Source organism: Rana temporaria, chromosome 13 (assembly GCF_905171775.1).
Source record: "Rana temporaria chromosome 13, aRanTem1.1, whole genome shotgun sequence".
In the NCBI taxonomy this organism is placed as follows: Eukaryota; Metazoa; Chordata; class Amphibia; order Anura; family Ranidae; genus Rana; species Rana temporaria.
In genome coordinates this window covers 81,627,103-81,650,761 of record NC_053501.1, presented here as the reverse complement: position 1 = coordinate 81,650,761, position 23,659 = coordinate 81,627,103, and the positions used below count along the sequence as shown (strand labels likewise).

General features: G+C 48.9%; 1 protein-coding gene across 3 annotated transcripts in view; it reads right to left on the bottom strand.

Moving 5' to 3' along the window:
* Positions 1 to 23,659, bottom strand: part of FSIP1 (fibrous sheath interacting protein 1) — a 393,370-nt gene that overhangs the window by 126,046 nt on the left and 243,665 nt on the right. For all 3 annotated transcript variants that reach the window (XM_040332131.1, XM_040332133.1, XM_040332132.1), the window contains exon 8: positions 3,749 to 3,856. In XM_040332131.1, coding sequence (XP_040188065.1) covers positions 3,749 to 3,856 — 108 coding nt within the window. The remainder of the gene's footprint in view (positions 1 to 3,748; positions 3,857 to 23,659) is intronic.

The following is a 23,659-nucleotide window of genomic DNA, read 5'->3' as shown; positions in this document are numbered from 1 at the left end:
TTGGGGAACAGTGGGAGATATGCAGTACAAAACCTTGGCGTATTCAGAAGATATGTTGTTCTCATTAACAAATCCGATAGTATCTTTACCTAACCTCCTCCAAGAAATATAGATATATGGCTCTTTATCGGATTTTAAGATTAACATATCAAAATCAGAAGCTATGGGAATGGGGATCCTTAACGACATACGGAGAACGCTGAAGTCAAGTTACAAATTCAAATGGTCAGACCAAGCCTTGAAATACCTGGGAACCTTTATCACGGCAGATCTTTCCCATACATATAATCTTAATTTTCCACCAATATTGCATAAAGTGCGAATTCTTTTGGAGGGGTGGCAGAGAGGGTTCCACTTTTGGTTTGGGAGGTTCAATATTATTAAAATGAATATCGTACCAAAGTTCCTGTACTTATTTCAAGCATTACCCATCGCCATACCTACATATTACTTTAAACAGATACAGTCTCTCCCTGCCAGATTCATTTGGGCAAATAACCACCCAAGAATCAGTAGATCCCTGTTGACCATACCGAAACAGAAGGGTAGATTAGTGGTACCAGACTTGTACAATTATTATCAGACGACTCTATTGAGCCGCCTGATTGATTGGAGTAGACATGGAGTAGCCATGGAGACTGGAAGATATGGCCAGGCCTGGAGCAGGCTCAGAGCAGTGCTTTAATGCAACGAGCCGCCTGGTATTATAAAGACCTCCCGAAAATTACGAAGGCACATCCTCTTATAGGACCTACCCTAAAGATAGGCTATGAGCTCTTCTCTAAGGGTAAACTATTGGCAACAATCTCACCGTTGTTTCCAATATTGGGGAACCCTCAGTTCGAGCCGGGCTTGAGGAAGGGAAATTTTGCAGTACTGATAGACCAGGGGATCTTCCAATCCTCTAATTTTTTAGAAGAGAGAACATGGCCTACGATACATTCAATGACAACAGGAACTACAACATATCAATTGGATTTATGGTGTGCAGTACAGCTGAGACACTTTCTAAATACCGCATTTATCGGCGTATAATATGCACCCCAATTTTAAGAGGGGAGTTTAAGAGGAAAAAATTCACAGCCCCCTTTACAGTACACAGCCCCCCCATCCATTATACATCCACCCCCATCCAGTACACATTTCCCCCATCCATTATACAGCCCCCCCCATCCATTATACATCCCCCCATCATACAGCCCCCATCCATTTTACATTCTCCCCATCCAGTACATAGCCCCCCTGCACTCCCAGGAGACCACCAGTCTCCTGAGACAGTGCTTTCAGCATTCTCTACAGTTAAAGCGGGGGTTCACCCAAAAAACAAATTTTCTTCAGGCTTCCGACCGTTGCATACAGCGCGTCACGAGTTGCCGAAAGTAGCCGAACGTCAGTGCGCAGGCGCCGTATAGAGCCGCACCGACGTTCGGCTTCTTTCGGCAACTCGTATGTATGCGAGGGTCGGAAGCCTGTCAATCAAATAGGAACGCCCAGTCCCGCAGATCATACCCGGAAGCCGCGGAGAACATCTATCTCTAAAACGGTATGTACTGCATTGATTTAAAAAAAAACACCCGATTGTGCTTCCCACAATTAGCCTCAATCTAATGTTAAAAACATTTTTCGGGTGAACCCCCGCTTTAAGTAAAAAAGCCCCTTCCACACTGCTCCTCCTGTGTCACTCATATTGCAAAACAAAGCTTCCATGTACCTCAATAGCTCAGTTTTTTTTTCACTAAACTGGTCACATGACTGCTCTCCTCTGATGTTACACAGATGGTCATGTGACCGCTTTCCTCCTCCAATCAAAGCTACACTTGGAGGAGGAGGAGGAGGAGAGCAGTCAGAAAAAACCTGAGCTATAGAGATATTTACAAGCTTTGTTTTACAATGACACTGACACAGGAGGTGCGGTGTAGAAGGGGCTGGCAAGTGACTTTTTTTCAGATTATGCAGGGAGCGTGGTGCCAGGGGAGGCTGGCTGGACGGCCAGCCTGACACCCCCCAATGGGTGGCTCTTGGGGTGGACCGCCCGATCCCGCCCTCTGTTTGTAAAACATGATATCAGCGTATAACACGCAGGCACTGTTTACCCTCTGTTTTCAGGGGGAAAAAGTGTGTGTTATAAGCCTATGAATACGGTAATTTAACCCTATTGAGCGGTTATGAGCGCACTTTAACAACTTTTGAGGGATATTGTAAAGGAAGCAGAGTATTTCACCAAACCCTTTCTAAAACGTACGCTTTATTGGTTGCACCCTCGGAGGACTTTCGGTTGCCCTTTATTAAGGGGGTGGGAGAGGGACTTGGATAGAACCTTTAGGGAAGAGCAGTGTACCAACATAATACACAACACATTTGAGTCCTCAATCTGCATAAGAATGCAGGAGACAAACTTTAATGCCGCGTACACACCATCACTTTATGTGATGAAAAAAAACGACGTTTTTAAAAACGTCACTTTAAATGACTGTGTGTGGGGGGAAACGTTGTTTTATGTCTTGTGAAAAACGACAAAAAAAAATTGAAGCATGCTTCAATTTTATGTGTCGTTTTTCAAAACGTCGTTTTTTACTTCACAGAAATTGACCGTGTGTAGCAAAAAACAATGTTTAAAACAACGTTTTTACACCCACGCATGCCCAGAAGCTAGTTATGAAGCTAGCTTCAATGGAAAAAAGTGGTGAAATGTAACCTCCCTTTGCTAGAGCATTGTGAAAAAACGATGGTGTGTAGGCAACTTCGTCTTTGAAAATTGAAGTTTCAAAAACATTGTTTTTTACTTCACAGAATTTTTTTTTTTTTTTCATCACATAAAGTGATGGTGTGTACGCGGCATAAGATATTGTCCCGGTGGTACCGCACCCCATTATTAAATGGATGCTACCCAGAGGTATCAGATAATTGCTGGCGCTGCAGGGAGAGGGAGAGGGAGAGGACGCTAGTACATATTTTTTGGTCCTGCCCTAGAATAGAGAACTTCTGGAAAGAAGTTCTGAGAATTGCTAAAAAATGTTGGCACTAGGAGAATCCAGAGGACCAGTTCTTCCTATTGCAGGATACTAAAAATCCAGTTAAAGCCTATAAGCAATCTATTCTATGTGACATGAACGCAGCCAGATCATGCATTCTACTTATTTTGAAGCAGACACAACCACCATCGGTAGGGAATGTGGCTTAAAAGAGTAGAACAGTTGAACCTTATGGAGGAATTGTTTTGGTCATCCCGGCAAAAATGAGGGATATATCTGAAAACATGGTCTTTATGGAATCTTTTTTTATTAATACAGAAGAGGGTAGAACCCTTATAGATGTGAATTCTAACTATTGAAAAATAAAGCGGTTGCTATTAGAGCCCAAGGGGGTGGAGTGGTAAATCGGGGGGGGGGGGGGGCGAGATGGGCTCCATCTTGTTTTTCTAAAACTTTTATTATCTCTGGAACAAGAAAGAGGATGCATGAGTCTTAACGTGTGCATGATCTCAAAAACAAGCCTTCGCCATTCTAAGGAGCCCACACTTTCATAATATCTCATCCCAACTACTGCAATATGCTTGTGAGCTTCCTTAGAGCAAAGGCAGATGTGAATGTTCAGTATGTAAAGGACTGCTTAAACTGTCTGCTCATGTGATAATGGTGAAAGAAAAGTGCAATCTACCTCTACTAAAGATGTGATATGGTCTAAGAAATTGTGTATGTAATTGTGTATAAATAATTATAGCTAGAGAACTTGAAAAAATTTCACTCACTGTGGCATCGTCATCACTACAGCCATCTTGAATATCTGCCAGCAGCTGTTCCAAGCGTAGTTTTTCATTATCCATAAAAAGGACATGAGATCCTGCTTCTTTCACAAACTGTAAAAAAAGCAGTAGTTTAGATTTCATTGTCTGGCCCATGTGTATTTCATCCTCATTAGTGTCTGAATAAACAAACAATTATATATAATATACACTTAAGTTCAAGCTGAACTCTGGAAACTAGGTGCTATTGCATACTTTTGCCCATCTCCCCATTAACCGCACACCCTTACATTTACTTTTCTAATTATAAGCTGTAGTATGCAGAAATAATAGGATTTTTTTGTACTCACCGTAAAATTCTTTTCTCTGTCGTCCATGGACGGACACAGCCTTTACAAGTCTTGACAAGTGGGTTATGTTCCTATTCACAGGAGAGGAATAGGCAGAAACATGTTAGATAATTAAATACATGTTACTTTAAGAGAGTTGAACAGCCCCGCCCAGGGGGCGGTCCCTCCGGACATAACCCTCCTCCCTGCAGCATGCAGCCTCAGTTCGTAACAAGCAGTACAAACATAAAAAGGAGGGGTGGGTTCTGTGTCCGTCCATTGACGACAGGGAAAAGGTTTTTACGGTGAGTACAAAAAATCCTATTTTCTCTAATCGTCCATGGACAGACACAGCCTTCTCAAGTCTTGACAAGCGGGACGTCCCCAAGCAGTGTCAAAAAAATGAGGGGTGGGAACAGTATCAGTAAAAACAAACAACTTCACCCCAAACAAGCAGAGCTCCTCAGCGGAGGAGGTGCAACTTTAAACAGCCGCCTGCCAAACCTTGCGGCCGAAGGAAGCATCTGAAGATGCACTCACATCATTTTGGAAAAAGTGTGAACGGAATACCATGTCACCGCCTTACACACCTGTGAGACAGACGCTTGATGTCGGAAAGCCCAGGAAGCACCAATTGACCTGGTCGAATGTGCCGTGACCGAAAAGGGGGCGTCCGCCCCTTAAAGCGGGGTTCCCATTACATTTTTCAATTTTTAAAAATATCACCTTTCATCTCGCAATGTACATGTCTCCATAGTCTCACTTACTATTTGAAAAAGTCCCGCCGAGTTATTTAAAACGAACAGTTTATATTCTTCCCTGCAGAGCGTTCTCATTTTGCTTGTGTGCATTGTGAAGCCCACAAGCAATTACTTCCGGGAATACTGTGGATGACGGTGGATGACTAGCTGAAAGGGCCGCCCGTCCCACCCCATTCTCGTGTGTCCGCAATAGAACTTCAGCACCGCACCGTCAAACACTTGGGTTGCCATCACAACGAGTGGCGGCAAAAGTGCAAGCCGTTGTGGTGGCAACCCATAAACATCAACAAGCCCGGAGACACACGGGAAGCGCACGGCATCCTGGGAGTCGAGGGAGCTGACGTCAGGATCCTTGGTGAATAGGAAGGCAGATTTCATGGGACCGCATAGCAACAGGCATTTTGAGGTGAGTAAAATATATATATATATATATATATATATATATGTTTTTTTTTTCAGGTCTAAGCTACAATATAAAGCAAACTTATATTTTTGATGGAAACTACGCTTTAAGAGCATAGGTCTGCCTGATCCACCGAGAAATGGTGGCAGATAAGACCGCCAGGCCCTTTTGTGGACCAGATACCGACACAAAAAGTGAGTCAGACCTCCGAAACGGAGCCGTAGCAGACAGGTACACCCGCAAAGTGCTACCACGTTAAAAGTATGTAGCGCAACCTCCTTAGGATGCGTCGGCCGAGGACACAAGGATGGAAGTACAATGTCCTTGTTAAGGTGAAATGCCAAAACCACCTTCGGAAGAAAGGATGGTTGAGGGCGCAACACAGCCTTATCCTTATGGGGGACCAAGTATGGCGACTTGCAGGACAAGGCCACCAACTCAGAAACACGTCTGACAGAAGTAATGGCCACCAAAAAGGCCACCTTCTGATATAGTGTCAAGAGAGGAATCTCTCTGATGTTTTCAAAGGGAGGTTTCTGAACCTGAGAGCACCACATTTAAATCCCATGGGGGAAGAGCTGGTTTAAGAGGGGGAAGTATATGACGAACCCCCTGCACAAAGGGTACACACCAGAGAATGGGCTACCAAAGGCTGCTGAAAAAACACAGCCAAGGCTGAAATCTGTCCCTTAATGGTGCTTAGGGCCAGTTTCTGATCCACTCCATGCTGTAAAAACAGCAAGACCCTGGAAACCGAATATGTCCATGAACGCCACCCAATCTCTTCACACAAAGAGATGTAGGCCTTCTAGGTGCGATGGTAGATCTTCCTGGAAGAAGACTTCCGTGCCCTCAGCATGGTTGAGATGACCGAGTCGGAAAGACCTCGGTCCCTCAATACCTGGCTTTCAATAGCCATGCTGTTAAAGCCAGCGACTGTAAATCAGGATGATGCATGGGACCTTGAGACAGAAGGTCCTCCTGCATTGGCAGCCGCCAGGGAAATTCCGCCACCAGGTGCACGAGATCAGCGATAAATGATAAATAGTGCAGCGCTATAGCAAACAATGTAAAATAATACCACAATGTGAATGACGGTAATCACAAAACAGTGCACAAAAGAAAAAAAATGACATATTAAGGAAGCCAAGAGGCTTCAATATACAATGTGAAAGTCCAAAATGGTGAACCAAACATATATAATGATACTTCCCAGAAACTGGCGCAGGATAAAAGGTTACAAGTTGACTGTTGAGATACTCAAATCCTTTGTGTAATGAACAAATATGTTACCCTTACCGCAACAGGTGGACTCATCTCTTAAATAACAGTGGGTCAAAAAGGCTTGTGGTCTCAAAAGACCTGGATCGATGTAGGAGGGTCTCCGATGTTTTCCAAAAGACTCTAAAGCAATCCGGTGAAGGGTTGTAAGATACACTGGAACATGAAGATAACACTCCTTCCACTGGCAGGCAGGGTTCAATGTGGATGCATGTAGGCTTCAAATGAATGAAGGAGAGGGAACAAAAGAGAGAAAAAAGGAGACCTGTGCTGCGAGCTGTAGAAGCCAGCACTAGAGGCCAAAACCACATCCAAAATGGCCGCTGGACGCCTCAGAGAGAACAGGGCACGGCCACAGTAAAATGGCCAACCGCAATAGCAAGCTGCGCCATAGCGCACCCACAAAAAAATGGCTGACAATGGGAATTCCCAATGTAAACAGCAGACTACAAAAAAAATGGCGGCGAAACGCCGCAACGTGGATGAGAAGGCCTAATGGGGCCTTTCTGAGGCAAAAACACCTCCACAAAAAAACACAGGCCCAGACACCCTACAGTCCCCTGGTGGGAAAAGGAGCCCCTCCACAGGTCGTTCCCGGCAGCAGCAGTAGAGCAGCAGAGGGAAACATGACAGAGAGCAGGGAAGGGTTGATAGGAGGACCCCCTAACCCCAGGAATGTCCAGCCGTACCGACCGGCGGAGGCGGGAAGAACTGTACTTACCCGTCCATGCAAGGACCCGCTGAAGCATCCCTGACAGGCATACCCTGGAGCAAAAGCTCACCGGCCACCCCAGGAGTCATGGGGTATGTCATGGCAGACCCAGCCCTTAGCAATGGTGTGCTCACGCTCGCTGGCCGGACTGAGGAGACTACAAGGATCTATATATCCAGCCTGTCTCTCAGCCATAAGTTGATAGAAGATTATCAAAGAAATAAAGAAAATAAAATACAAATAAAAATGTCCTCAGGGCGCTGGGCCCAAAACTGAGGCTGAGGCTGCATAATGCAGGGAGGAGGGTTATGTCCGGAGGGACTGCCTTCTGGACAGGGCTGTTCAACTCTGTTAAAGTAACATGTATTTAATTATCTAACATGTTTCTGCCTAGTCCTCTTCTGTGAAAAGGAACATAACCCACTTGTCATGAACTTGCTACAGTTTAGGAAAGGGGAAAAAAAAGAGCGCTGGACCTGTAGGGTTAACTCACTGTATTTCTGCTGATGTAAATGATCTGTTTCCCAGGTAGGCAGCTTCAAACAAACAAGAATGTAAATTGAAGTGCCACACCACTGTTAAGATGTCCAGTTACAACTTTATTCTAATAAAAGTCAGGGGGACAATCCAAAACATAGCCAATGCATTTGGGGGGGTTGGGGGGCTCAAAAGTAACCCCCACACCAGGACTTTATTGACAACAATGTGAATAAACTAGAAGTGAAGTATTATCTTTTCCTGCCAAACCAGCTGCTGACATGGCCTGTACTTGTAATCACACTGGAAAAAATAACATTAAAAAGGTTTGTTTTTCTTTATCGTACATCACAGGACACAGAGCAGCCATAGTAATTACTATGTGGGTTATACGCCACCTATAGGTGAATGGACACTGGTACACTCAAAAGACAGGAAGTCTATATAACCCCTCCCATACAGGGAGTACCTCAGTTTTTGACGGTCTTTTCTCCCGGTGGCCACTAGTGTGCTATTCAATCATGCTATGTGCTCTTACTCATGCGGGCTGCTGTTTCTCCCCCAGCCACTAGAGGGCGCAGGTTTGCTCAAATATAGTGCATATGTGCTTCATATCCTGCAGGTCTAAGTATGGGACCAACTACAGTTGAACAGATGCTTGCTTACAAACTAGCTAAAATGCATGACTGCTGGAGCGCACAGTTGCTGGAGCGCACAGTTGCTGGAGCGCACACAGTTGCTAAAAACGCACAGTTGCTAAAATGCACAGTTGCTGGAGAACACGGTTGCTGAAACGCATGGTTGCTGAAGATAACTGTTTTTACCAGTTCACATGTTTGCATAAAAATATATGATCATGGGTGTACAAAATGCATGTTTGGAAATGTTTGTGTAAAAACAACAATCAAAACAAAACAAAACAGGTTTAATGTTGATCACATAAAGTAACGTGATCGCATAAGATGTCAGGATCGCTTAAGGATACATGGTTACATAAAGATGCATGTTTATGTTTGTATAGATATACATGGTTTTTACATAGTCCTATAAAATGCTTGATCACACAAGGATGCTTGATCACACAAGGACACTTGATCGCATATATGTTTGATCGCACAAGGATGCTTGATGGCATAAGGGTGCTTAATCGCACAAGGATGCCTGATTGCATAAAGATGCCTGATTGCACAAGGGTGCTTGATTGCACAAGGGTGCTTGATCGCACAGAGAGGCTTAGTCACCTAAAGTTGTATGATCGCCTAAAATGCATGGTTGCGTAATGAGGCATGTTAATACATGTTTACTTAAATATACATGATTTCTCACGATCGCATTGGAATACATGTCTGCATAGATACGTGTTGCGTAATGTTGCATAACACGTTTCATAAAAGGATGCTTGCTTTGCAAAGATGCTTGTTCCATGGCACACGTGCTACATGAATGCGTGTGTACAGCGCACACTTTTCATATTTTGCCTAAAACCATATTTGTATGAACTCATGCTTCCATGAACGCACGCTTCCATAGAGGCATATTGCTTTAAAACATGCTGCATATATTAAAACTGTATACATAGGTAAATAGTTCCAGAAAAAACAAGTACATATGTGTTAATTTGCATAGGAAAGTGCCTGAGGGCAGAAAGCCTACAGAACAGAGTCCCAAGGCCTCCTTATGAAGGGGCGCCCCCGCTCGATCAAGGTGGGGGGTAGACTTCTGTGGTTTTCAGGAGCTTGGCAAGAAGAGATCCTAGACGAATGGGTCATCTCTGCGGTAGACCTAGGTTACATACTAGAGTTTCATATGTTTCTCCGGTTCACTTCTAAGTTCGAATGTCCCCAAAGACCCAGTGAAAAGAAGGTCTTTATTTCTGGCGCTAGATCGATTGATGTGATCATAGAGACTCCCTCAGAAGAGCAGGGTATGTGGTTTTATTCAAATCTTTTAATGGTACTGAAACCGATTGGGGATGGCTGACCCATTCTAGATCTCAAAGATCTGAACCGGTTCCTAAACATCCGCTCCTTTCGCATGGAGTCAATCCGGTCAGTCGTTTCCACCTTGCAGGGAGGAGAATTTCTAGCGTCAATAGACATAGACAATTTTTTCCCGCTCACCAGAAGTTTCTGTGTCTTGCGGTAAGACACCGCCAATTTAGTTTGTGGCCTTACCCTTCGGGTTGGCCACCGTTCCCCGAGTGTTTAGGTTCTGGCCCCACCGTTGGCGAAACTAAGGGCCCAGGGTATAGCAGTAATGACATACCTGGACGACCTGTTGCTGATAGATCAGTCAGTGCCTCGGTTAAACCAGGGTGTGTCCAGCACTGTCAAGTATCTGGAACACCTGGGTTGGATTTGTAACCTAAAAAAAAGTAATTCTTGCGTCTGGTAAGGTGGCTGCAGTGTTTAGGTCTGGTTATAGACAGCCCAAAGAAGGGTGTTTTTGCCTCAGACAAAGGTCAATGCTATAAGAGAGCTGGTCCAGGTGGTCAGGGTAAGGAAGGGCCCTTCCATTTGCCTTTGCATGAAGTTGCTAGGGAAGATGATGGCTTCATTCAAGACTGTTACAGTATTCTGTCTGCCTGGAATAAAGGGACCCAAGCCTTGGGTTACCCAATGTGTCTTGCCCCAAGGGGTGCCAAGAGTCTCAATTGGAGGTTGATAACCAAAAATTTGCAGAAGGGGAATCCTTCATGCCAGGTACCTGGAAGGTAGTAACAACGGATATCAGCCTCTTGGGCTGGGGTATAGTCCTGGAAGAATCCACTGTCCAAGGGAAGTGGTCAGAGTCCGAGATGACCTCGCCCATCAACATCCTAGAGGTTTGGGTGGCACATCTAGCTCTAATAGCCTTGATGTTTAGGTTGTCCCGTCAGAATACAATCTGACAATACCACGGTGGTGGCCTATATCAATCACTAGGGGGGGAACCAGAAGCCGTGCAGCCCAGAAGGAGGTGAATCATATTCTGGCCTGGGCAGAGGAGCAGTTACCTTGCCTATCTGCAGTCTTCATTCCAGGGGTGGAGAATTGGCAGACAGATTTCTTGAGTCGTCAACAAATATTCCCGGGAGTAAGGGCTCTACATCTGACATTTTTTTCTGGCCATATGCCAAAGATGGGGTACCCCGGACATAGTTCTATTAGCATCTAGGTTCAACAGAAAGTTGGACAACTTTCTGTCAAGGACAAGGGATCCACCCACATATGGGACAGATGTGTTAGTGACCCAGTGGGATCAGTTTTCACTGATTTATGTGTTCCCCCCAGTTCAGCTGCTACTGCAACTTCTTTGCAGAATCAAAAAGGAACGTAAACTGGTAATTCTAGTAGCCCCGGGATGGCCCAGAAGGTCCTGGTATGCAGAGATCGTAAGAATGACAGGAGGGAGTTCATGGACTCTTCCATATCGCCCGAACCTGCTATCGCAAGGACCGGTGTTCTATCCTGTCTTGTAATCGCTAGATTTAACAGTTTGGCTATTGAAGTCCACGTTCTAAAGAATCAGAGGCTTTTCAGGTTTAGTGGTAGCTACCCTGATTAATGCCGTCATCCAGGACCATTTATTATAGGGTTTGGAAGGCCTATATTTCTTGGTGTCAAACCAAAGGATGGCATCCTCGGAAGTTTGTCATAGGTAGAATTCTTGCCTTCCTACAGTTGGAGGTAGAAATAAAGCTGGCCTTAAATACAATCAAGGGTCAGACTTCAGCCTTGCCAGTGTTTTTTTTAAAGGCTGCTTGCTTCGCATTCTTTGGTCAGGGCCCTTTATACAAGGGGTAACACATACAGTATGGCTCTGTCGGTTAGGACACCCTTGTACTAGGGTTGCCACCTTTTCTGCAAGCCAAACCCGAACACTTTTGCGGCGCACGGCAATTTTTTTGTAGTACACGCTATAGGATTGTAAAATACCTGGGACACCTTGTGGGTTACTCAAAGAGAGTAGTAATCAGAATGGACGGTGTCAGAAGATCAGTGGATGCTGTCAGTAGAGAAGTGTAACAAGGGTGGGTGTAGTGGCGCTTGCCCAAATACAAACAATATCCCAATAAAAATATACCAATCAAAATTATATCCTAATGGCTGATAAATCAATCCTCCACCGGCTGTGGGTCTAAATGTGTTCCACTCAAAAGTGCATCCAGGAAATGACCACCCAACATTAAAGATTAATGTGGTTAGTCATGAGAGTGGTAAATAATAATGAGGTATAAAACAACTGTGCCAACCTCAGCACAATGTGAATGTAGAATCACTAAGAATGGTAATAATAATAAAAAATAAATATATGCAGATAAATAATGTATAGATCCAAAGGTGCTTCAATCAATTAAAAGTGCATAGTGCAAAATTATGTGAAATGATATAAAAGGTCCACAAGATATAAATGTAAAAAAATATAGAAATAGACAAATGCGTAGCATGCGCAAGTGGGCATGAACAAAATAATATTGTGCAAAAAAAGATCAATCAGATACCAAAAAATATATATAGTGCAGTGTTCAAAGTGTCCAGTGCACAATCCGTGCAAAAAATATTCTTTAGAAGTCCAAAGAAAAAAGAAATCATTAAAATATTAAAGTGAAAATGGTGCTCCAATGAATCCATAAAACATAACTTGAGTGGTTGATGCTGAACGTGCAATCGTGCTTGTATAAATCACCTTCAGGCTTCCCACAGTGTCTGGAGAATAATGTGTTCCAGCCCCTTACCTTAGGAGGGTTTGTAAAAAAGCCTCTATGTAAATACTCCCAACGGCAGCCTGCTGATCCACTCCCATACACCACGGCTCATAAAGGTTAAGGATGACTCTCAAATGACAAAAGGAAGGGAAGCCTCCATAGCATAAAATCTTTAGGATTTATTCAATAAAAACAAAATAAAACACTCACAAACAGATGAGGGTATAACAGCATGTGTGTCCTTGTGTCTCCGCTCTGCGGCCGCGAGCGGATGACGTCACCAGCAGCTCTCCACGTCCTCACGCGTATCGTGACAGACAAACGTCACTTAATCATAGGATCACATTGTGCTGAGGTTGGCACAGTTGTTTTATACCTCATTATTATTTACCACTCTCATGACTAACCACATTAATCTTTAATGTTGGGTGGTCATTTCCTGGATGCACTTTTGAGTGGAACACATTTAGACCCACAGCCGGTGGAGGATTGATTTATCAACCATTAGGATATAATTTTGATTGGTATATTTTTATTGGGATATTGTTTGTATTTGGGCAAGCGCCACTACACCCACCCTTGTTTCATTTACTGTCAGTGCGTGAGCACTATTAGTCGTGGCTGCTGCTTATTAGCTGTTATTTATTTATTTATTTTAGCCTAGTTTTTACCCGTGGGTAGGTTGATTTGTGCATTAGTTCCCCCCCTTTTACAGTAGAGAAGTGTACCTTCATCCAAAAACCTGAATCAGCGCTACTGAACCCAACACCATACAAACTGTTCACAAAGTGGTACTGTGCATTCTACAACCCTTTCAGGCTCCTTTTAATTACAAAAAAAGACCCAAAAAATTCAAAACAATCCACAGGCACCCCACAAATAGAGAAGAAAATAACGGATCATCAGACAGTGCCTGTGCCCCCCAATAGAAACCTCCATTACAGCGAGACAAAAAAAAACCTTACCTTCCAGGAGCCACTTCAAAGATGTGTGTGTGAACCTGTTAGGGGGTGCAGTCTGTAATATGCTTTCTCCTGCAAAAGCATCCCAGTCCAGTGGCCCTCCATTCACTGTCAATGGTGGCGTCAGCGGCTGGGTGGGAAAGAGAGAGAGCACAGACAGTGCTGTATGACCCAGCTGGAGGACATTAGCCCCCCCTCTATGTCAGCTACCCCCAAACAATGCTCCAGTGGGGCTAAAAGAGATGCCGAGTAGGGGTGACAGAGAAGGAAGAGGGGGATGACAGAGAGGAGGGGGGTAACAGAGAGGGGGGGGTGACAGATGAGGAGGGGGGTTACAGAGGGGGGGTGACAGAGAGGAGGAGGGGTATGACAGAGGAGGAGGGGATGACAGAGAGGAGGAGTAGGGGTGACAGAGAGGAGGAGGGTGACAGAGAGGAGGAGGGTGACAGATAGGAGAATGACAGAGAGGAGGAGTGGGGGTGACAGAGAGGAGAATGACAGAGAGGAGGAGTGGGGGTGACAGAGAGAAGGAGGGGGTGACAGAGAGAAGGAGTGGGGGTGACAGATAGGAGGAGGGGGTGACAGATAGGAGGAGGGGGAATTACAGAGAGGAGTGGGGTGACAGAGAGGAGGAGGGGGTAACAGAGAGGAGGAGGGGGTGACAGAGGAGAAGGGGGTGACAGAGAGGAGGAGGGGGGTGACAGAGGAGAACGGGAATGACAGAGGAGGAAGAGGAGGGATGACAGAGGAGGAAGAGGAGGGATGACAGAGGAGGAAGAGGGGGATGACAGAGGAGGAAGAGGGGGATGACAGAGGAGGAAGAGGGGGATGACAGAGGAGTAAGAGGGGGATGACAGAGGAGTAAGAGGGGGATGACAGAGAGGGGGGGTGACAGATGAGGAGGGGGGTTGCAGAGGGGGGTGACAGAGAGGAGGAGGGGATGACAGAGGAGGAGGAGTGGGGGTGACAGAGAGGATTAGTGGGGGTGACAGAGAGGATGAGTGGGGGTGACAGAGAGGATAAGTGGGGGTGACAGAGAGGATGAGTGGGGGTGACAGAGAGGATGAGTGGGGGTGACAGAGAGGAGGAGGGGGGGGGTGACAGAGAGGAGGAGGGGGGGTGACAGAGAGGAGAATGACAGAGAGGAGGAGTGGGGGTGACAAAGAGAAGGAGGGGGGTGACAGATAGGAGGAGGAGGGGGGTGACAGAGGGGAGAGGGGAATGACAGAGAGGAGGAGGGGGGTGACAGAGAGGAGGAGGGGGGTGACATAAAGGGGGAGGGGGGTGACAGAGAGGAAGAGGGGGTGACAGAGAGAAGGAGGGGTTGACAGAGAGAAGGAGGGGGGTGACAGAGAGGAGGAAGGGGGTGACAGAGAGGAGGAAGGGGGTGACAGAGAGAAGAATGACAGAGGAGGAGTGGGGGTGACAGAGAGGAGGAGTGGGGGTGACAGAGAGGAGGAGTGTGGGACAGAGAGGAGGAGGAGGGGGGTGACAGAGAGGAGGAGGAGGGGGGTGACAGAGAGGAGGAGGAGGGGGGTGACAGAGAGGAGGAGGAGGGGGTGACAGAGAGGAAAGGGGAATGACAGAGGAGAGGGGAATGACAGAGAGGAGAGGGGAATGACAGAGAGGAGGAGGGGGGTGACAGAGAGAGAGAGATAGAGAGAGAGAGAGAGGAGGAGGAGGGTGACAGAGAGGAGGAGGGGGTGACAGAGAGGAGGAGAGGGTGACAGAAAGGGGGAGAGGGTGACAGAAAGGGGGAGAGGGTGACAGAAAGGGGGAGAGGGTGACAGAGAGGAGGAAGGGGGGTGACAGAGAGGAGGAAGGGGGGTGACAGAGGAGGAGGGGGGGTTACAGAGAAGAGGAGGGGGTGACAGAGAAGAGGAGGGGGTGACAGAGAAGAGGAGGGGTGACAGAGAGGAGGAGGGGGTGACAGAGAGGGGGAGGGGTGACAGAGAGAAGGAGGGGGTGACAGAAAGGAGGGGGTGACAGAGAGGAGGAGGGGGTGACAGAGAGGAGGAAGGGGGGTGACAGAGAGGAGAAAGGGGGGTAACAGAGGAGAAGAAGGGGGGTGACAGAGAGGAGGAAGGTGGGTGACAGAGAGGAGGAGGGGGTGACAGAAGGGGAGGGGGTGACAGAAGGGCAGGGGGGTGACAGAGAGAAGAATGACAGAGAGGAGGAGTGGGGGTGACAGAGAGGAGGAGGGGGGTGACAGAGAAGAAGAGGGGAATGACAGAGAGGAGAGGGGAATGACAGAGAGAAGAGGGGAATGACAGAGAGAAGAGGGGAATGACAGAGAGAAGAGGGGAATGACAGAGTGGAGGATGGGGGGTGACAAAGAGGAGGAGGGGGTGACAGAGGAGAAGAAGGGGGGTGACAGAGGAGAAGGGGATGACAGAGAGGAGGAGGGGGGTGACAGAGAGGAGGAGGAGGGGGGGTGACAGAGGAGGAGGGGGTGACAGAGAGAAGAGGGGGTGACAGAGAGGAGAGGGGGTGACAGAGAGGAGAGGGGGTGACAGAGAGGAGAGGGGGTGACAGAGAGGAGGAGGGGGATGACAGAGAGGAGGAGGGGGATGACAGAGAGGAGGAGGGCGATGACAGAGAGGAGGAGGGCGATGACAGAGAGGAGGAGGGCGATGACAGAGAGGAGGAGGGCGATGACAGAGAGGAGGAGGGCGATGACAGAGAGGAGGAGGGCGATGACAGAGAGGAGGAGGGCGATGACAGAGAGGAGGAGGGGGTGACAGAGAGGAGGAGGGGGTGACAGAGAGGAGGAAGGGGGTGACAGAGAGGAGGAAGGGGGTGACAGAGAGGAGGAAGGGGGGTGACAGAGAGGAGGAAGGGGGGTGACAGAGAGGAGGAAGGGGGGTGACAGAGAGGAGGAAGGGGGGTGACAGAGAGGAGGAAGGGGGTGACAGAGAGGAGGAAGGGGGTGACAGAGAGGAGGAAGGGGGTGACAGAGGGGGGTGACAGAGAGGAGGAGGAGGGGGGTTACAGAGAGGGGGTGACAGAGAGGAGAATCTGGTTCTGTCAGTTTTACAAAAACAGCCTTTTGAGCCGATGCGCAAGATCTCATTGGTTATTTTGACAAGGAAGTTGGTGTGCTTATTTGCAGTAACTTCCGCAAGGGTATCAGAATTGGCAGCTTTTTCTTGTAAAGAGCCATACCTAGTTGTTCGTAAGGATAGGGTGGTTTTGCATACTCACCCAACCTTTCTGCCTAAGGTAGTGTCAGGTTTCCATCTGAATCAAGATGTTGACCTGCCTTCCTTTTCCAGAACCTCATTCTGCAGAAGAAAAATTGTTACTCTCTCGATGTAGTGAGGGCAGTAAAAGCCTATCTGAAGGCGACAGCTCGGATACCGAAAACCAATGTTTTATTTGTGCTGACAGATGGCCCCAGGAAAGGGCAGACAGTGTCAAAATCGATTATTTCAAAGTGTATTCGTCAGGTTGTTGTTCAGGTTTATAGTCCGAAAAGGAAGGTTTCACATTTTTAAGTTAAAGCATACTCTACCAGGGCAGTCAGTGCTTCTGGGGCAGTGCATCACCAGGCTTCTATGACTCAGATTTGCAAGGCCGCAACTTGGTCATCAGTGCATACGTTCACAAAATTCTATCAGGTGGATGTAAGACGGCAAGAGAATGCCGCCTTTGGGTGCAGTGTGCTGCAGGCAGCAGTATAGGTCCTCGCGTCTGATGGCTGCCTGCCTTTATTTGTGTCTCCCTCCTCTCAGATGGCATTGCTTTGGAACATCCCACATAGTAATTACTATGGCTGCTCTGTGTCCCGTGATGTACGATAAAGAAAATAGGATTTTTATTACAGCTTACCTGTAAAATCCTTTTCTTGGAGTACTTCACGGGACACAAAGGTCCCTCTTATTGGGATATATACACTCAAAAAAATTAAGGGAACACTTTTGAATCAGAACTCCTGGGATATTGATCTGATCAGTTAAGTAGCAGAGGGGGAGGGGTGTATACAAAGGGGGTTGTTAACCACTTAAGGACCGCTGCACGACTATATACGTCAGCAGAATGGCACGGCTGAGCACATGGATGTATATATACGTCCCCTTTAAGAGCCCAGCCGTGGGTCCGAAGCTCCGTGGACCCAGAACCCATGGACCTGATCGCCACGGGTGTCCCGCGATCGGGTCACAGGAGCTGAAGAACGGGGAGAGGTGAGTGTAAACATACCTTCCCCGTTCTTCTCTGTGGCAGTGTCAGTGATCGTCTGTTCCCTGATATAGGGGACGATCACCGACTTCACACGTCCAGCCCCGCCAGCCTACAGTAAGAAACACACATGAGGTCACACTTAACCCCTACAGCGCACCCTAGTGGTTAACCCCTTCACTGCCATTGTCATTTTCACAGTAATCAGTGCATTTTTATAGCACTTTTCACTGTGAAAATGGTCCCAAAAATGTGTCAAAAGTGTCCGATGTGTCCGCCATAATGTCGCAGTCACAAAAAAAAAAAAAATTGCTGATCGCCACGGTTAGTAGTAAATGGGGCCCCATCAGCAGGACCGGAGCTACCACTAGGCGGGCGCACTGCCACCTAGGCTAGGGCACAGCCAGGACCGCTAGGGCACAGCCAGGACCGCCGGGCAGGAGCTTGTCAGTGCCTTGTTCGCGTGCCCGGCGGGAGTACACTACCACGGCCGGCTGCCTCAGCTCCGCTCTCACACACACAGAGCGGCATCTGCATGGGCGCTCTGCTCAGCCCCCAGTCTGTTTGTCACTGTATACTGAAAGGGAGGAGCGACATGTGGGAATCCCTTACCAATAACAGGGGGAGGCTCGAGGCGGTCCCGCCCCGGAGCGGGAACACTTGACAGGTGATCACACACAGCCGTCCTCCTCCCTCGGCTCGGTGCTCACTTGAGCCCTGGGACAGCACAACGCCGCGCCGCCACCACACGGAACACGCCCACGGGTGCTATCCATTGGCTGCGGCACAACAAGCACACGACTCCATGCCCGCCTCAGCTCTCTCCTTGTCCTGAGAAGCTGGCACTAAAGACCAACACAGTGAGTGGAGTTCTGGCACCTGTCACACTAGCCCCCCCCATCACCTGTCACACTGGCCCCCCCATCACCAGTCACACTGGCCCCCCCATCACCATCACCTGTCACACTGCCCCCCCCATCACCATCACCTGTCACACTGGCCCCCCCATCACCATCACCTGTCACACTGGCCCCCCATCACCATCACCTGTCACACTGGCCCCCCCATCACCATCACACTGGCCCCCCCATCACCTGTCACACTGCCCCCCCATCATCTGTCACACTGGCCCCCCCATCACCATCACCTGTCACACTGGCCCCCCATCACCATCACCTGTCACACTGGCCCCCCCATCACCTGTCACACTGGCCCCCATCACCTGTCAGACTGGCCCCCATCACCTGTCACACTGGCCCCCATCACCTGTCACACTGGCCACCCCATCACCATCACCTCCCAGACTGGCACCCCCATCACCATCACCTGTCACACTGGCCCCCCTATCACCATCACCTGTCACACTGGCCCCCATCACCTGTCACACTGGCCCCCCATCACCGTCACCTGTCACACTGACCCCCCATCACCATCACCTGTCACACTGGCCCCCCATCATCACCTGTCACACTGGCCCCCCCATCACCATCACCTGACACACTGGCCCCCCATCACCATCACCTGTCACACTGGCCCCCCCATCACCATCACCTGTCACACTGGCCCCCCCCTATCACCATCACCTGCCACACTGGCCCCCCCATCACCATCACCTGTCACACTGGCCCCCCATCACCATCACCTGTCACACTGGCCCCCCCATCACCTGTCACACTGGCCCCCCCATCACCTGTCACACTGGCCCCCCCATCACCATCACCTGTCACACTGGCCCCCCCATCACCAGTCACACTGCCCCCCCCATCACCTGTCACACTGGCCCCCCCATCACCATCACTTGTCACACTGCCCCCCCCATCACCATCACCTGTCACACTGGCCCCACCATCACCAGTCACACTGGCCCCCCCCCATCACCATCACACTGGCCCCCCCCATCACCTGTCACACTGCCCCCCCCCATCACCATCACACTGCCCCCCCCCAATCACCATCACCTGTCACACTGGCCCCCCCATCACCATCACCTGTCACACTGGCCCCCCCATCACCTGTCACACTGGCCCCCCCATCACCTGTCACACTGGCCCCCCCATCACCTGTCACACTGGCCCCCCATCACCATCACCTGTCACACTGGCCCCCCATCACCATCACCTGTCACACTTGCCCACCCATCACCTTTCACACTGCCCCCCATCACCTGTCACGCTGGCCACCCCATCACCATCACCTGCCAGACTGGCCCCCCCATCACCATCACCTGTCACACTGGCCCCCCCATCACCATCACCAGTCACACTGCCCCCCCCATCACCATCACCTGTCACACTGGCTCCACCATCACCTGTCACACTGGCCCCCCCCCCATCACCATCACCTGTCACACTGCCCCCCCCATCACCATCACCTGTCACACTGGCCCCCCCATCACCATCACCTGTCACACTGCCCCCCCATCACCTGTCACACTGCCCCCACATCACCTGTCACACTGCCCCCACATCACCTGTCACACTGCCCCCACATCACCTGTCACACTGCCCCCACATCATCTGTCACACTGCCCCCACATCATCTGTCACACTGCCCCCCCATCACCTGTCACACTGGCCCCCCCATCACCTGTCACACTGGCCCCCCCATCACCTGTCACACTGGCCCCCCCATCACCATCACCTGTCACACTGGCCCCCCCCATCACCATCACCTGTCACACTGGCCCCATCACCATCACCTGTCACACTGCCCCCACATCACCTGTCACACTGCCCCCCCATCACCTGTCACACTGCCCCCCCATCACCTGTCACATTGTCCCCCCCATCACCTGTCCCACTGGCCCCCCCATCACCTGTCACACTGGCCCCCCATCACCTGTCACACTGGCCCCCCCATCACCTGTCACACTGGCCCCCCCATCACCTGTCACACTGCCCCCCATCACCTGTCACACTGGCCACCCCATCACCATCACCTGTCACACTGCCCCCCCCCATCACCTGTCACACTGGCCCCCCCATCACCAGTCACACTGGCCCCCCATCACCATCACCTGTCACACTGGCCCCCCATCCCCATCACCTGTCACACTGCCCCCCCATCACCTGTCACACTGGCCCCCCCATCACCTGTTACACTGGCCCCCCCATCACCTGTTACACTGGCCCCCCATCACCATCACCTGTCACACTGGCCCCCCCATCACCATCACCTGTCACACTGGCCCCCCCATCACCTGTCACACTGCCCCCCATCACCTGTCACACTGGCCACCCCATCACCATCACCTGTCACACTGGCCCCCCCATCACCATCACCTGTCACACTGGCCCCCCCATCACCATCACCTGTCACACTGGCCCCCCCATCACCATCACCTGTCACACTGGCCCCCCATCACCATCACCTGTCACACTGGCCCCCCCCCATCACCATCACCTGTCACACTGCCCCCCATCACCTGTCACACTGCCCCCACATCACCTGTCACACTGCCCCCACATCACCTGTCACACTGCCCCCACATCACCTGTCACACTGCCCCCCATCACCTGTCACACTGCCCCCACATCACCTGTCACACTGCCCCCACATCACCTGTCACACTGCCCCCACATCACCTGTCACACTGCCCCCCCATCACCTGAAACACTCAAACTGTCACCTGTCAAACTGCTTGATTTGGCTGTCTCTTTGTTATATGGGGATGTCTCTTTGCTGGATTTGGCTGTCTCTTTGGATTGGGCTGTCTATTTGCTGGATTTGGCTGTCTCTGATATATGTGGATGTTTCCTTGTTGGATTAGGCTCTCTTTTTGACATTTTATGGTCATGAATTTTGCAAATTAAAAGAAATTTAGCAGTTTCATATTTAGATTGTTTTAACATTTTCTTTTTTTTGGGGGGGGGGGGCAGGGGGCGTAAGTAGCTGGTCTTGCCTAGAGTGCAAAATAGTCTAGCATTGGCCCTGCCCAGAGTCGGTGACGATGAGCGGGTCTGAAGATAAGAAACGGTGCTGCCCCTAAAGCCGTCACTGTCAGAAGAGGTCTCAATTTCTTGCCTATCCCCCTCCTCCTGTCAGCAGTGGGGAAAGTGGCTGTGTCTCTGGAGATAGCACCTGCAGGCTTTTCTCCCCCCTCTCCTCTCCTCCTCATGCTGCTGTACTCAGGAGCGGAGCCCTCTCCTTCCCATTGGCCGAAAAAAAACACAAAGGAGGATCATGGGACATAAGGTCCCGAGGACTGGCAAGCCCCAGCAATCCTAAAAAGGAAACTGCAGCCCCCAGCATGCCCAGCTGAAGGGGAGGGAGAGAGAGCCAGGATATATGTGGCAAGTGACACGCTGAATCTGGCGACAAGGAACCGGTGGCAAGTGACACGCTAAATCTGGTGACGGGATGGGTGGCAAGTGACATGCTGAATCTGGTGACGGGGTGGATGGTAAGTGACACGCTAAATCTGGTGACATATGACAATGGCAAGTGACACGCTGAATCTGGTGGCAGGGAACAGTAGCAAGTGACACGCTGTAAAGAAGAAATATTGTACTTTCATTCTTGAGAGTAGGTGCATAGATTGGGGCAAGCTTGTAGGGGCCATAGTGCATTACTTTGCCCAGGGGCCCATGATGCTATTAAGATGGCCCTGCGCAAACCAATCGATAAACGCTTATTGCGATAATTTTTTTTACCAAAAATAGGTAGAATAATAAGTATTGGCCTAAACTGATGAAAAAAAATATGTTTTTATATCTTTTTGGGGATATTTGTTATAGCAAAAAGTAAAAAATATTAGTTTTTTTCAAAATTTTCGCTCTATTTTTGTTTATAGCGCAAAAAAAAGGTGATCAAAAATCAAACAGAAAGCTCTATCTGTGGGAAAAAAAGGACCCCAATTTTGTTTGGGAGCCACTTCGCACGACCACGCAATTGTCAGTTAAAGCGACGCAGTGCCGAATCGCAAAAAGGGGCAAGGTCCTTAACCTGCATAATAGTCCGGGTCTTAACCGGTTAATCAGTTTCAGCTGCTTTTCTGTTAATTGAAATGAACAACAGGTGCACTAGATGGGCAACAATGAGACAACCTCGAAGGCTGGGTTCACACTACTACACTACTTTCATCCTACTTTGCTCTGTGTTCAATGTTTCCCTATGAGAGCGTCTTGTAGTGTCCTACACAAGTCGGTCCGACTTTGAAAATGCTCCCTGTACTACTTTTGGTCCTACATTGATCCTACTTCAGGCCCATTGAATATCATTGAAGTCGGACCAAAGTAGTATCCTGTTCATGAAAGTAGGATGGATGTAGGACCAATGTAGGATAAATGTAGGACCAATGTAGCAGAGCAAAGTAGGATGAAAGTAGTGTAGTAGTGTGAACCCAGCCTGAGGCTGGGTTCACACTACTACACTACTTTGATCCTACTTTGCTCTGCTACATTGGTCCTACACTGATCCTACATTGGTCCTACATTGGTCCTACATTGATCCTACATTGGTCCTACATCCATCCTACTTTCATGAACAGGATACTACTTTGATCCGACTTTGTGATAGTCTGACTTGTTCTTTAACCAATCAAAACAATCCCAGAGTGAGATAAATTCCTTTTACTGCTGCTGTAATCACAAGTCGGATGTCAAAAGTCGGATGGTTAGGACAAGGCTCCTACTTTGATCCTACTTTAATGATATTCAATGGGCTGATGTAGGATCAAAGTAGGACCAAAGTAGTACAGGGAGTAGTTTCAAAGTCGGACCGACTTGTGTAGGACCAGTTAAGACAGCTCTCATAGGGAAACATTGATTTTCACACGTCATGCTACATGAGCTCCCAATGTAGGACCGTTGTAGGACAAGTGTGAACCCAGCCTGAGGCTGGGTTCACACTACTACACTACTTTCATCCTACTTTGCTCTGCTACATTGGTCCTACATTTATCCTACATTGGTCCTACATCCATCCTACTTTCATGAACAGGATACTACTTTGGTCCGACTTCAATGATATTCAATGGGCCTGAAGTAGGATCAATGTAGGACCAAAAGTAGTACAGGGAGCATTTTCAAAGTCGGACCGACTTGTGTAGGACGCTACAAGACGCTCTCATAGGGAAACATTGAACACAGAGCAAAGTAGGATGAAAGTAGTGTAGTAGTGTGAACC